The sequence below is a fragment of the Dunckerocampus dactyliophorus genome, chromosome 7 (genome assembly GCF_027744805.1).
Source record: "Dunckerocampus dactyliophorus isolate RoL2022-P2 chromosome 7, RoL_Ddac_1.1, whole genome shotgun sequence".
Taxonomy (NCBI): domain Eukaryota; kingdom Metazoa; phylum Chordata; class Actinopteri; order Syngnathiformes; family Syngnathidae; genus Dunckerocampus; species Dunckerocampus dactyliophorus.
Genome location: NC_072825.1, coordinates 31064454 through 31080010, shown reverse-complemented (window position 1 = coordinate 31080010; position 15557 = coordinate 31064454). Strand labels below are relative to the sequence as shown.

General features: G+C 42.5%; 1 protein-coding gene across 1 annotated transcript; it reads right to left on the bottom strand.

Annotated features, from left to right (window-relative positions):
• Positions 1-1676: 1676 nt before the first annotated feature.
• LOC129185194 (membrane-spanning 4-domains subfamily A member 12-like) lies at positions 1677-10091 on the bottom strand. Its single transcript, XM_054781969.1, has 7 exons — positions 10058-10091; positions 7992-8136; positions 3878-3988; positions 3748-3804; positions 3513-3674; positions 3297-3413; positions 1677-2236 (listed from the first exon to the last, which is right to left on the bottom strand). The coding sequence occupies exons 2-7, from the start codon at positions 8133-8135 to the stop codon at positions 2132-2134; spliced, it is 696 nt and encodes a 231-aa protein (XP_054637944.1). The 5' UTR covers position 8136; positions 10058-10091; the 3' UTR covers positions 1677-2131.
• Between the last annotated feature and the right edge of the window lie 5466 nt (positions 10092-15557).

Sequence of the window (15557 nt, the reverse complement as noted above, 5' to 3'; positions counted from 1 at the left end):
GGCGGGCCGGAGGACAGCCAACCCCTGAGACCAGCGAGAGATCACACCCCACAAAGGCAGACAAGTACCGGGGGCCACAAACCGGCAGGTCCAGAGACGCCCCCACAACCGGAAAGAAGCCCACCCACGCCGGAAGCGCCAATCCCCCGCCACCCTCAGGGAGCGGAGCCCGGCCCGCCCCGGGCCAACCCCCGCCCGACCCCCGACACAGGGTCGCCCCGCCCAGGGATGCAGGAGGTACACCCTCCACCCACCCGGCGGAGGCACGGGCGGCAGAGATGTATCACCCAGCACCCGACCCCACAGAGCAAACCCCTGTATGCCCCCCCCAAAAAATAAATAACTAAAATAAATAAATAAATAAAAGTACACGCACACACATACACACTCCTACGCACCCACACGCACGCACATACACACTCCTACGCCCCCACGCGCACGCACATACACACTCCTACACACTCAAGCGCGCACACACACGCGCACGCACGCGCACACACACACACACACACACACGCACGCACGCACACACACGCGCACACACCCGGAAGCCTCACCCTATCCCCCGTTGGCAACCCAAGGAGCAGCGGAGCCGGGACCCCGGGGTCCCAGACATACAATCCAGAACCCAGCAAACCCTGAAGAGGGAGCGGGAGCACCACAACGCAAGCCGCAGGGAGGCCAAGCACCAGAGCCGAGAAGGCGAGACCAGCAGCAGACCAGCCGACGGACCCCACCAACCACCAGAAGCCAGACCAGCCACATGCCACCAGAGCCGACAGCGCACCACCCGCGCACCGGAGCCCCACACCCGACAAGCTCGCAGACAGACCGGGGGAGGCGAGGACACAGACAGCGGCCCAGCAGAGCACAAAGCGCAACGGCGACAAACGCCCAAGCGCCCAGCAGAGCACAACCCCCCCAGCGGGCCCGGCCCCAGGGCACACGCCCCCCCCCCCACCCCCACCCCTCCACCCAGGCCCACAGTACCCGCAAGCATAACCAAGCCCTAACCCACCAGCCGGCCCGGCGCCCCAGCAGCCGCCGCAGCGCAGCAACCACAAGCCACCCCGGGCGAGCCACATCAATCTGCGTTCCTACCCTCACCTATGGTCATGAGCTTTGGGTAGTGACCGAAAGGACAAGATCGTGGGTACAAGCGACCGAAATGAGTTTTCTCTGTAGGGTGGCTGGGCTCTCCCTTAGAGATCAGCACTGTCATCCGGGAGAGACTCTGAGTAGAACCGCTACTCCTGCACATTGAGAGGAGCCAGATGAGGTGGCTTAGGCATCTGGTCAGGATGCCTCCCGGAGACTCCCTGGGGAGGTGTTCAGGGCAAGTCCGACCGGTAGAAGGCCTCGAGGCAAACCCAGGACACGCTGGAGAGACTATGTTTCCCAACTGGCCTGGGAACGCCTCGGGATCCACCGGGAGGAGCTGGACGAAGTGGCCGGGGAGAGGAAAATTATGGCCTTCCTGCTTAGGCTGCTGCCCCCGCGACCCGATCTCGGATAAGCAGTAGAAGATGGATGGATTGGATGAAAGTGAATGCAGTGCTGTGAGGCGCATAATAAGAGGCAGGTATCAGGCAGCTGTGTGTATTCATGGGAAATGTCGCTACCTAGTGGCTGTTGTTGACATCACATCACAAACATCAACCTCCGTGATGTCACACTGAGAAGGGGGAAAAAAAGCATGGCCGTCAGATGATTGAAATTTTTGAGCAGATTAATCAGTTTTCAGATTAATTCATCATGATTAATCACCATTTGCAAGTATGTCTGAAATATTCCCATTTTTATTGCATGTTGTTGAAAGAAAGATTAAAGACAGGACAGTATTGTATACTATATATAGAGTATTTTTTTTATGCTTTAGCTTTAAATTAACAGATAATTGAAATCAAGCAAAAAGGTAGCACGCCTGCATCTCCATTAGACTAGAAAGGAAGATTGAATTTCACTGTGCTTTCACTTTTGGGTCAATCTTAACTGCTAATGTCATGAAAAATGCTAATAATAGCTACCTTTGACAAGCTAGCGTGTTGCGATATACAAGTTGCACTGTAAGCTAGCTAGCGCGATGCAGTTGAGCCTTCATTTGGATGAACTGCATGCGTGTCCGTCACGTTCAATATATATTCATATTCATATCGTAATTTTTGTCTTCTGGACTTGGACTGTCCAGGAGGAAAGCCTTCACTCCTGGCTGGAATTCTTCGACATCTTCATCACGCTGCCGGCACAAAATCAAGCTCGTTAGCTGGCATTTACACCACATGCTTCAAGTCACACAATAACAGATACCTACGTATAAATACAATACATTACAGGTGCCTAGACAACTAAATGTTTTGTAAATGTGGTGCGTTAGAGGCACATAAACATGTCAATGTTTTGTAAATGTTAGGGATGAGCGAGTACACCACTGTATCTGTATCTGTTCACCCATCTAAATTATCTGTTTCCGCAGCTGTAGTTGGAATAGGCAGGGCATAAACCCCAAGTGGGCGTAGCTTAACTGGAAATGGGTGGGCTAAAATCGGTACATTATTGTAAGTCTGAAATTGACATGAATTATTGTACTACTCTAGAGTAACACAATACAGACAGTGACGCTGGCTGCAGCTAGCGAGTCTGTCTAGGGAGGAGCGGTCGCTGTGGGTGACTGACCAATCACAGAGCGTGAAGAGTGAATACATACTGAGGATTTTTCCTTCATCGCGATTACGGATAATGATGAGCTGTACTTGTACTCGTCAAAAATGCATTATCCGCAACGGATGGCTCATCCCTAGCAAATGTGGTACATTAGAGGTACATACCTGTACACCATTCGATACATTCGGGATACATAGACCATTAGATGTACATAGACCTTTAAGTACATCAGTGGTACATAGACCATTAAATGTGAGGTAAATGTAGTACATTAGAGGTATGCAGACCATTAAATATGAGGTAATTGTGGTATATTAGAGGTGTGTACATCGTTAAACGTGATGTCAATATGGTACATTAGAGGTACATAGATCATTAAACATGGTACATTAGGGGTGTGTAGACCATTAAATATGATGTGAATATGGTACAGTGGAGGTACATACTGTAGATCGTGAAATGTGATGTAAATGTTTTGGGCATGCAAGTTCCCTGTCTTAATATTAATTCTGTTGAAGAATAAAGTCCCGCTTGAGACCTTTCCTTTCAACTGCCACATTGGTGACCCCGACGTGATCCATTAAACGTGATGCAAATATGCTACCATTTAAGTGTGTGTAGACCCTTAACTGTACCTTCTTTCTCTTGCCAACGACCAAAGCCTTGATGGCCAGAACGGTCATGCTGATGCTGACACACAGCTGGAGAGCAGCCAGGACGATCAGTGTGATGTCCATGCCTCTTATCAACCTCTGACAACCAAGGAAGAGCAAGTGGGTGTGAAAATGCAGCATTACAGCAACTAAGTAGGAAATAACAGAAATAATGGTGTCATATTGCATTAGTCTTACCATTGCAAAAAAGGCCACATCTTGACAAGCGGAGCTATCAAAGTACAGTCGGATGCCGCAAAACAAGTAGAGGGAAAGCTTTCCCATGTCGATGGCGTACAGGACAATGCCCACAATGGCCAAGATGGTGCTGACGATGTTCATGAACACAGTAAAGCCCACCTGACGGAAAGGACTTCTTCATTTATTTCAAGAAATGAAATGAAAACAATTTTCTTTTCACGATCAGACTCACCAAGCAGCAGGAGGGGCACTGCCCCGCCAAGACAGACAGGATTCCTGCGGTGACAAACTATAGAAAACTCATTTCAAATGCTGCTTTAGGAAAGTCTGGAGAAAGAAAAGGTGAAAGTAAGGATTTTTACCACAGCACCCAGCCAGTAAGCTGCTCCCAGACTGGCCAGATAAAAAGGGTGTTGCCACGTCCTTCCCGGCCCGAGTCCAATGTTGAACACGCCCACCAGGATCTGAATGGTCTGCAAAGACAAAGCGGACCAAGTAGGCGACACGGTACACCCACCAGGGGTCGAACCCTGGTCCACACTGATCCCCACTTAATGAGACTTGAGCAGCACAAGCCCAAGAGCTAAAAGGCTGAACTGTCAACTCGACGCCCAGCGTGGCTCTTTAAGGCGCCAGTGAGTGACGATTTCCGACGTACTTTCGCACAGCCACACTAGCTGGCATTTGTTACACGAGCTAATATGCTAACGTAGATGTGGTGCTTGAAGAACATAAGCATAAGAATTGTTCCCCAGATACCGTGCTAATATGCCCTCCCATTGGCGGTGAGCAGAATAGGGCTGACAATGCCACAATTGGAGAACGACCTTCCAGTGTTGACACATCATTCCGGTAGCGGGACGAGGAGTACAACACTTTTGGGAAGCAATATTTTAAAAAAACAAAACAAAAGGCATCGTTGAAATGTTTCAAAAACACGCCTGCACTTTGACCATAGTCCTCATTATGGGCACAAAAATATTTAGATCTCCATTCACTGATTCCTCACAGCAAAATAAATTACATAGCGTCTTGGTCTTCTTACATTTGTTGCACCGTTGGTAAACAAACTTTGACTGCTCACCGTACGATCAGACGCTAATCACCGCAGATACGATAATGACATTTTGAAAAGCTACAATTAAATTCTACAGTGGTTTAGCAATAAACCATATACTGCTTCATTCCTACTTAGCTGATATGCTCACCTATCCTTTCAATTGTAAGATACTGTAGGTTGTAAATAACGTTCAATACGGGGAATGCTACAAGTGAATTACGTGGTGTCTCGTGTCTGGCTTGTTTTCACCCCGCCTCCTTGGCCCTCAGTTGTAAGTATAAGACAAAGAGGGAGGGCTAAGGGGTAGAATTGGGACTGGGTCTTAGGAAGGGCTAAGGGTTAGAACCGGGACTGGGTGTTAGGAAGGGGAAAGGGGGAGAATTGTGACTGCGTCTTAGAAAGGGCTAAGAGGTAGAATCGAGACTGGGTCTTAGGAAGGGCTAAGGGGTAAAATTTGGGACTGGTTCTTTAAAAGGGGTAAGGGGTAGAATTGAGACTGGGTCTTTGGGACTTGATCTTAGGAAGGTCTAAGGGGTAGAATCAGAACTGGGTGTTAAGAAAGGGATAGGGGTAGAATCGGGACTGGGTCTTTGGGACTGGGTCTTAGAAGGTCTAAGGCAGGGGTCTCAAACTCAATTGACCTGGGGGCCGCTGGAGATAGGGTCTGGTTGTGGCTGGGCCGCATGAAGTATTGGGAATAAGGCTGGGAATCTCAGGGTACCCCACAATACGGTATGATATACGATGCCCGGCACCTGATGATGATAATATCTTGATACAGTGATAGGGTGAAACAAAAAAATAAATACATTTCATAGTTTGTATTTTGCTGCATTCCGCTTGGATAGGCTCCAGCTTACTCGTGACCCTAATCAAGACAAGCAATACAAAAGGGGTGGAATTTTTGCAGCATATTTTAATCAGACTACAACCAGCAATGGTATAAAAAGAATGGGGGTGTTTTAGCAACATACGTGTAAACAGGATTTTAGTTTTGGTGTCTGAAAAACAGTAAAGCTATTTTAAACTCATTCAGAAAACACAACATCTCATGTCTCTCAAGTAGATCAATGCTATAAAGTAGAATCGTATCAAAAAGAAATATTTTTATAACATTTACACTACTCCTCCATGTCTAGTCACGGGGCGCAAAATATGACCCGGGGGGCCACAAATGGCCCGTGGGCCGCAAGTTTGAGACCCCTGGTGTAAGGGATAGAATTGGGACTGGGTGTTAGGAAGGGGAAGGGGAAGAATCGAGACTGGGTCTTAGGAAGGGCTAAGGCAGGGGTGTCAAACTCATTTTCACTTAGGGCCACATCGACATAATGGCTGTCTTCAATGGGCCAGATGTAACTTATAAATAAAGCTAAATGTAATGTAAAATAAACGTAACAACTCCTTAATGTTAAATAACTCTAAATTTATTACATATTCAAGTGACAGACATTACAGTTGCATAGAAAAAAATATCTTTACTTGTTGCTCTGTTACAACATAAATCATTTGAATTTGTCAGCTTAGGAAACCCACACGACTCCATCAATCAAGGATCAAACTATCCAAGTGAATTAAGAAAAATAACATTAAACACAAGTTATGACATTAACTTTGTTCCAAACGTTTTTGTCAAAGTTAAAATGGACTTAATTACTGTAGAATCAACAACTGTGAGCTGCTAACAACATGTATGACAGATGTAGCATTTTACAAAAAAAAAAGGCTGCACAGTTTTGCATCCAACTGATGGTTTGACTACAATCATTTGTCTGCATGCAAACATAAAACCTGCAAATACAAAATAATTGCAACAGCAGCTGCATATAAATAATATGTAATCAACTAAAAATTACAAAATAAAAGTTGACTCAGTATATTGGTCAAGTTTTTAGGTTAGTAACTAACCTAAAAACTGGTATTTCTTAAAGTCTGTAACTGGTCGGGACACACCTGCTCACAGACCTTCAGCATGCACTGCTTCAAAAAACGCTCCCTCTGAAAAACACTAGCTTCAGCCACAATAAAGCTAGCTTCCACTGCCGCATTGTTTTGGGCTGTGGATTTCGTGACCGCACTCTGCTGTAACCACAGTTTGCCTTCTAATTCTTGGGCAATTTGTTGCTTTTCTTGAAGGTACTTAGCTCCGTGTTTAGTGTCAAAATGCCGACGCAGATTGTACTCTTTAACACCGACACCGCTTCGTAACACAAAAGACATAAGTCTTTCTCCTTACAGCACAAACAAGTACCCGCCTTCCCATCTTCCTTGAAACGATCCTCCATCCGCATCAACTTTTCTCTCCCTGGACATTTTGGGATCATTATTTATTTGTCAATTCAACTCATTGACATTAATGTGGAGACACTGCCGTTTAGTGGCGGTGAGCCGTCACTTTGTATTGTAGTCGATAGACATTGTGGGAAATGTAGTTTTTGATCAAAGCATGCTTTTGACCTATTTAATTGCTCTCGCAGGCCACATCAAATGGCGTGGCGGGCCACATTTGGCCCGCGGGCCTTGAGTTTGACACCTGAGGGCTAAGGGGTAGAATTGGGACTGGGTCTTAAGAATGGGTAAGAGGCAGATACAGGACTGGGTCTTTGGGACTGGGTCTTAGAAGGGCTGAGAGGTAGAATCGGGACTGGTTCTTAGGAAGGACTAAGGGGTAGAATCTAGACTGGGTCTTAGGAAGGGCTAAGGGGTAGAATCGGAAATGGGTCTTAAAAAGGGGTAAGGGGTAGAATCGGGACTGGGTCTTAGGAAGGGCTAAGGGGTAGACTTGGGACTGGGTCTTAGGAAGGGCTAAGGGGTAGAATCGGGAATGGGTCTTAAAAAGGGGTAAGGGGTAGAATCGGGACTGGGTCTTAGGAAGGGCTAAGGGGTAGACTTGGGACTGGGACTTAAGAATGGGTAAGAGGCAGATACAGGACTGGGTCTTTGGGACTGGATCTTAGAAGGGCTGAGAGGTAGAATTGGGACTGGTTCTTAGGAAGGGGTAGAATCGGGACTGCGTCTTAGGAAGGGCTAAGGGGTAGAATCTAGACTGTGTCTTAGGAAGGGCTAAGGGGTAGAGTCGGGACTGGGTCTTAAAAAGGAGCTAAAAGTAAGTTGTTGCGGGGTGTACCTTGCTAAGCTAATGAGCCAAAGCTATTGAACATTTCTTGGACGTTGCAGGTGAAGTGCAGGACTTCTCTTGCCGAGAAGTTAACCCCGCTCACTGAGGACAGCTGAGTGGATAACCCTGAGTTGATTACCCACCATTTTATCGCAATATGTGAGATAGCTTGTTGCTACTTTGCTAAGTGTGTTTCATACCTTATTCTAAACCCCTGAACAGAAAAAGGTGCAATCAGGAAATGTCCATTTTTACACAGATGAGATTTTAAGTGTTTTATTGGAGGCAAATGATCTCGTACCCCGAGAACGGCTGTGGCCCCTCCCCTGACCACCACTCTACAAGGCGAGCAGCTGATTGGACAACAGTACAACGCCTTCAACACCTGACGCAGCGGAAGACACAGGTTCCTCACACCCTCGTCTCGGACCACTGGAACAGTCATCCTGGAGGAGGACACATCCATGGTCAGTCTTGGACTCTTCATTAGTATATAAAGCAAAGAGAAGCACAGGCCTTCACAATAAGAGCGCTGCATCCTGACCTTACTGTCGCCGCACCGTCTGGGTCTCAGAACACATAAAATTAAAAGCACAAAATGAATAAAGACATGCCGTTGGTACGAGACTGAAGTTTGTTTTCTCGAGAGAGGATGATAGCATTGTCGTTCGATGTGTGTGTGACTTGAATTAACTTGACAAAGAATAAAATACTGTAGGAATACTTGTACTAGCACTCAGACGTCATCAAAGCTCACTACAACTATGGTGCGTTTAAGGACCGCTGGGACAAAACGCTCGCTGAAACGTAAAAACTATGAGCTTTCCAACAGTATATTATTTTTACAATGAAATAGTCCTTATTTTCCAAATTTATGTTTTTACATAACATTCGATGTATGATATTCACTATATTCATTTGCTCAGTTACATGCGAAATATGTGATTTTGTGGTCTCATTTAGCACAAATTTGATATTTAACTTTAATTTTTGCATTATTTGTAGGCATGCAGTTATGTTCATCCTCATTTCCTTGAAAAAAAATGGCTTCATCAGTTCCTCTGAAATGCACTTTGGACATGTCCATGGGTATGTCCTAGTGTTTCAAAAGTTGACAATGGCAATTCAAAAAAACAAAAACAAATACATTTACATGCTTGGTTTGACTTAAATATTAAGTATAAATAAATACATTTGAAAAAATACGTAAATGAAAGCATACATTTTAAAAAGTATTTAGAAAAAATAAGTGACTTAAATGAATGTGTACAAAAAATAAAAGACTTAAATGTGTGAAAGAATAAGTGGTAGAAAATAATTAAATATAAAACATGATTTAAATAAAAGTGTAAAAAACTTAAATGAAAGTAAAAACAAACTAAATAAAGGTTTTAAAAAGTGACTTAAATAAAAGTGTAAAAAAATAACAAAAATGACTTAAATAAAATAAATAAAAGTGTAAAAATAAAAGTGTAAAAAATGTAACAAAAATTAAATACAAACAAAAACTTAATAGATGTAAAAAAAATAATAATAGAAATGGCTTACATACTGTATATGAAAGAAATAAAAAAAATTTAATTAAAATAAAAATGCCTTAAATAAAAGTGTAAAAAAAAAATAAAGGTGAAAACAAACTAAATAAAGGTGTAAAAAAAAATGTAATTACTTAAATAAAAGTGTAAAAAAAAATACAAATGACTTAAATGTGTAAAAGAAATTAAATAAAATTAAATACAAATAAAAATGACTTAAATATTTTAAAAATAATAAAAAATGACAAATAAAAGCGTAAAAAAATAATTTGAAAAAAGACTTATATGTGTGAAAGAAATAAAAAATTAAACAAAAACAATAGTGACTTAGACAAAAGTGTAAAAAAAAAAATTTTATAAAAGTAAAAACATATTTAAAAAAGTCTTAAAAATACTTACAAATGTAAAAAATGACTTAAATAGAAGTGTACATAAATAAATAAATAAATGAAAGATAAAAATGACTTAAATAAAAGTGGGTGGCGACTAAATGACCATTGGAAAACATGTTGTTAAATGAATGCCAATCAGAAGCGGGAAGGATTATTTTCGTAAAAGCTGAATTGTTCTTACTTGACGTTTTTGCAAAAACACAACACACAAAGACTTACCTTTGCCAACACACAGAAGATAAAAATCTCATTGTCAAGATCAAATTCTTGAGTGGCTTGGTTTGCGTGTGAATTGAGCAAGAGTTCAATAAAAGGTGAACAGCAAAGCCATCAACATCCCCCTGGAGAGCCGCTCTTGCTCTGGTTATTGCTTCATAACAACTAGACTAAGTTTATAATTCCACAGGCTTTGTAAGGCAATCATAACATAGGCAACGTACCTGCTGCTGCTGCTTTGTTGTCTGAGTGAAGGAAGTGGAATGTCAACAACGAGCAGCAGAAGAAACGACACTTCTCGTCACCAGCTTCTTCAGAATAAAAGCTCTGCTCACTTCCACAGTGCAGAACAACAAGGCAATGTGACAGAAGTACGAGCAAGGAAACTCTTTATTTGCCAGTTCGAACAATGAAGACTGAATTACGTTAATTACTACTAAACACAGGGGTGTTCCAAGTGTGGTCCGGGCGCCATTTACGGCCCACAGCTTGTTTTTTATTGGGCCACGGAATATCGTGAATATACAGTGAAGATTAGGGCTACAATGAAAAGAAAAAGTTTTTTAAAAAGTCGTAAACAAACCAATATAACAACATGCAGGTGGTCCTCGGGTTACGAGTGAGTTCCGTTCCATTCTCATTTTTGTCGGAACTCATGCCTAAATGCGCACTTACGTCACTCACACTGTACACAAAACACATAAAACAGAGCAATAAAAACACTAAATACAAGAATGAAATACAAGGAGCGGAGCCTGATACTGTAGCGACCTGGCAGTTACGTGTCGTGTTAGAGGTTTGCCAAAGCTTGCAAGGAGGGCTGTAGGGTTTGCTGATGTTGTTTTGGTGTGGTTATCCTCAATCGTCCCGAACGTCGAGCGTAACTACAGTCGTTCCTCGCAATATTGAGGCTCAATTGTCGCTGGGTGGTATTACAAGATTCAAGAGATTCAAGAGATTCAAGAGAGTTTTATTGTCATGTGCATAGTAAAACAGCAGTTATACTATGCAATGAAAATCTTATCCTGTTCATTCTCCCAAGAAAAGAAAGAAAACACAAGAAAGAATAAGAACATAAGAAACATAAACACATAAACATATATACCAATAAATTAAACAACAACAACAGAAGAGACATTAATACAAGTAAATAATACAAATAAATAAATAAATAAATAAATAAATAAATAATAAAGTGCTATGAGTGTGTGCGTGTGTTGCGTGCGGCGTGTGCGAGTGCTTCGTTGAGGAGCCTGATGGCCTGTGGGTAAAAGCTGTTTGCCAGCCTTGTGGTCCTGGACTTCAAACTCCTGTAGCGTCTGCCTGACGGTAGGAGTGTGAATAATGAGTGTTGTGGATGTGTGCTGTCCTTGATGAGGTTGTGTGTTCTTCGTAGGACTCTAGTTTTATAAATGTCTTGCAGTGAGGGGAGGGCTGCCCCAACAATGTTCTGTGAGGTCTTGATCACCCGCTGGAGTGCCTTCCTATCACGTGTTGTACAGTTACCGTACCAAACAGTGATGGAGGCGGTAAGGACACTTTCCATAGTGCATCTGTAGAAGCACCTCAGGATTGTGGTGGACATGCCAAATTTCCTCAGTCTTCTCAGGAAGTACAGTCTCCTTTGGGACTTCTTCAGAATTTGTTGGGTGTTGTGAGACCAGGTGAGGTCCTCGCTGATGTGTGTGCAAAGGTTTTCACCCTCTCCACCTCAGTCTCATCAATAAACAGGGGTCTATGCGGCTCCTTTTCCCTTGTTCTTGGGTCGATGATCATCTCTTTAGTCTTATCTGTATTGAGAAGGAGATTGTTATCACGACACCAAGCTATGAGGTCCGCCACCTCTCTTCTGTATGATGTTTCAACACCACCAGTGATCAGGCCAATGACTGTAGTGTCATCCGCAAATTTAATAATGCTGGTGTTGTTCTGGGAGGCCACGCAATCGTAGGTGAAGAGCGTGTAGAGGAGCGGACTCAGCACACACCCCTGTGGGGTCCCAGTGCTCACAATTCTTGAGCTGGATGTGCGATTGTGGACTCTGACTGACTGGGGCCTGCCTGTGAGAAAGTTAAACACCCAGTTACAGAGGGAGGGTGACAGGCCAAGTGTGAGGAGCTTATTTGTGAGTTTGTGGGGGCAGACTGTATTAAAAGCATAGCTATAGTCTATAAATAGCATTCTGACGTATGTGTCCTGGCCCTGTAGGTGAGAAAGGGCTGTGTGGATGGCAGTGTTGACTGCATCATCAGTGGACCGGTTCTGGCGATATGCAAACTGTAGAGGGTCCACAGTTGCCGCCGGGATGCTCTTTTTGATGTGTATTACCTGTCTACATGGCTCTAATGATCTTAAAATCCGTACTTAGAAAAGTTTTCTGTGCTCTAACTAGCTAAATATTCCCATTATTAACATTGAATATCGCGGAAATTCATTTTTCGCGGTCGGGCCTGGAACCAATAAAACATTTTGAATGACTGTAGTTCTCAATCAAGTCTTGTGTTTACTGAACAAAATTCAGTTTTAATTAATTTATGGGAACGCGTTCGTAACCACGGATTGTAGAAACACGGAATGCTGTGAACCGTTTTGATTTGAACCTTTTCCAGCTGGGTAGATTATTTATGTAGTTTTGTGTTACATCTCACCTTAAAAACTGCTTCATCTCGTCTCTGTAAGTTTGCTTTCCCAGTGTACTGTAAGTGTGTGTGAGTTATTTTTTCATTCAAATCACACTAAAACTGGGGTGTCCAAACTTATTCCAGTGAGGGCCACGTAGTGAAAAATGAAAGGATGCGACTTTGCCACTTTGATATTTTGTAAAGCAAAACATGTACTGTAGATACAGTATGCTAAGAAAAAACTGCATCTCAGCTTTGTCATATAAAAGTGTTTGCCCCTTCCTGATTTCTTATTTATTGCATGTTTGTCACACTTAAATGTTTCAGATCATCAAACAAATGTAAATATTAGTCAATGACAACACAACTCAACACTAAATGCAGTTTCTAAATGAAACTTTTTATTATTAAGGCAGAAAAAAATCTAACCTTCGTGGCCGTGTGTGAAAAACTGATTGCGAATTGTGAATTTTGCTGGGGTGTTTTTGTTGTTGGAATTTTCCAAATAATCATCTTAACATTCATCTTACTCCCGTAATATAATGGCTTTATTCCCATAATATTATAACTTTTTCCCCAATTTAATTTTCCAAAAAGTACAACTTAATTTTGTTTTCTTTCTCATAATATTGTGACATTAAAAAAGTAAATATTAAAGAAAATATGAAAGAAAATTAATTCAGTTTAAATATTAAAGAAATTTAATTTTCTTTAATATTTAAACTCTGCTAATAAAATAATTTTTTTCCCCTCATATTGCAAGTTTATTCTAGTTTTTTTAAATTTTTTAATTCTCCTTAGAATACGACTTTTTTCTCTTCATATTTTGGCTTTATTCCCGTCAAATTACAGCAGTTTTTTTTTATTTCTGCTGTTTTAAATTTTTTAAGTATTTCCACTTTTTGTTGTCTTTCTTCTTCAGTATTTCAACTCTGTGCTTCTACAGTGTTATTTTTCCTCATAATATTACGACGTTATTCTTGTAAAATTCCAGTTTTTTTCTCTTAATATTTTGACTTTATCCTGTAAAATTACTGCTGATTTTCTTTTTCTGTTTAGTTTTTTTGTTTTGTTTTGTTTTTTTTTAGTTTTCTTGTTAAATTGTATTTCTAGAATGTGCCGCAGGCCAATAAAAAACAGCCACAGGCTGAAAATGGCGCCCGGGCTACACTTTGGACACCTCTGCACTTAAAGCTAAAATCGGAGGAGGGAAAATTTTGATTTTTCTGTAAATTTTTCCCTTCTCATAAATTAGTAAACCCCGCCTCTAGCTGGGAAAGGCTCCAGATCACCTGCGACCCCCCCCAATAAGTAGTAAAATGGAAAGATGCTGTCAGCGCGGGAAGAAGCCGTCAGGACGGGATACGGTGATGCAAACATGTGGTCGCTGTCAGCTGTCAATCAAACGATCCTCCCCGCCCTTCAACGTGCACCTGAAATAATAAAAAGAGAAAATCTTTGTGCATGAATGCACACAATGTCCCTGGTGTGATGTTTAACTACCTTATCAAGTCCAAATATGTTGATGTATTACTTTGGCCGCTAGCAAAGAAAAATCTTTATTTGCTCAACTCTTTGCCTGCGGTGTTTCAACCCCCGCGCATGTCCTCAACTTTTACCACTTTGAAATGCAGCAACAAAGTCACAACGGTAGAACATTTAATGACTCACCCCCAAAGTCCACGGCCCCAGAATTCAGTTGACGGTGACACCTGTAAGTGTTCTCAACATGAATTGCTAGCAAAGCATGGCTTGCCATCACTCGTCTTTCAGTCAGTACATCCATATTTTTTAAGTAGATCTATTCTAGGAATCTTAGAATAATAGTATGAGGTAGACCTGTCACGATAATCGGTAAATTGATTCATCGAACAATTTTGAACAATGTTTGTTCATTTTTGGCGGCTTCGATAAATTGACATGTGCATGCGTAATGTTTGTATTCCCCGTCTCTCATTCAGGCTGGATGGCAAGAGGGTTCACTCTGCAGCTGTCCGTGTGCGTTCTTGGCTACAGTGGAATGAACGGAGAGAATGAACACTCCTGTCGTCTCCTCCCCTTACAAGATTCAAGATTGAAGAGTTTTATTGTCATGTGCATGGTAAAACAGCAGTTCTACTATGCAATGAAAATCTTATTCTGTTCATTCTCCCAAGAAAAGAAAGAAAACACAAGAAAGAATAAGAACATAAGAAACATAAACATATATACCAATAAATTAAGCAACAACAACAGAAGAGACATTAATACAAATAAATAAATAAATAAAGTGCTATGAGTGTGTGTGTGTGTTGCGTGCGGCGTGTGTGAGTGCTTCGTTGAGAAGCCTGATGGCCTGTGGGTAAAAGCTGTTTGCCAGCCTTGTGGTCCTGGACTTCAAACTCCTGTAGCGTCTGCCTGACGGTAGGAGTGTGAATAATGAGTGTTGTGGATGTGTGCTGTCCTTGATGAGGTTGTGTGTTCTTCGTAGGACTCTAGTTTTATAAATGTCTTGCAGTGTGGGGAGGGCTGCCCCAACAATGTTCTGTGAGGTCTTGATCACCCGCTGGAGTGCCTTCCTATCACGTGTTGTACAGTTACCGTACCAAACAGTGATGGAGGCGGTAAGGACACTTTCCATAGTGCATCTGTAGAAGCACCTCAGGATTGTGGAGGACATGCCAAATTTCCTCAGTCTTCTCAGGAAGTACAGTCTCCTTTGGGACTTCTTCAGAATTTGTTGGGTGTTGTGAGACCAGGTGAGGTCCTCGCTGATGTGTGTGCCAAGGAACTTGAAGGTTTTCACCCTCTCCACCTCAGTCTCATCAATAAACAGGGGTCTATGCGGCTCCTTTTCCCTTGTTCTTGGGTGGATGATCATCTCTTTAGTCTTATCTGTATTGAGAAGGAGATTGTTATCACGACACCAAGCTATGAGGTCCGCCACCTCTCTTCTGTATGATGTTTCCACAGGCACAATAGTCACTAACACGGGCTACTGCCCCGGCCGTAACCCATGCCGAGCTAAAACTCAACTTTGAACACCCGACGTCACTTCCTGTCCCACCCCGCAGCTCCCCGAGCACCGGAACACATCTACAACAACACACGAGTGTAATTTATG

Coding starts and splice junctions, on each gene's coding strand:
- LOC129185194 (XM_054781969.1), bottom strand. CDS start 8,135: ATGACTGTTCCAGTGGTCCGAGACGAGGGTGTGAGGAACCTGTGTCTT. Junction 3,675..3,747: donor AGTGCCCCTCCTGCTGCTTG/GTGAGTCTGATC, acceptor CCTTTCCGTCAG/GTGGGCTTTACTGTGTTCAT. Junction 3,414..3,512: donor ATGTGGCCTTTTTTGCAATG/GTAAGACTAATG, acceptor CTTGGTTGTCAG/AGGTTGATAAGAGGCATGGA.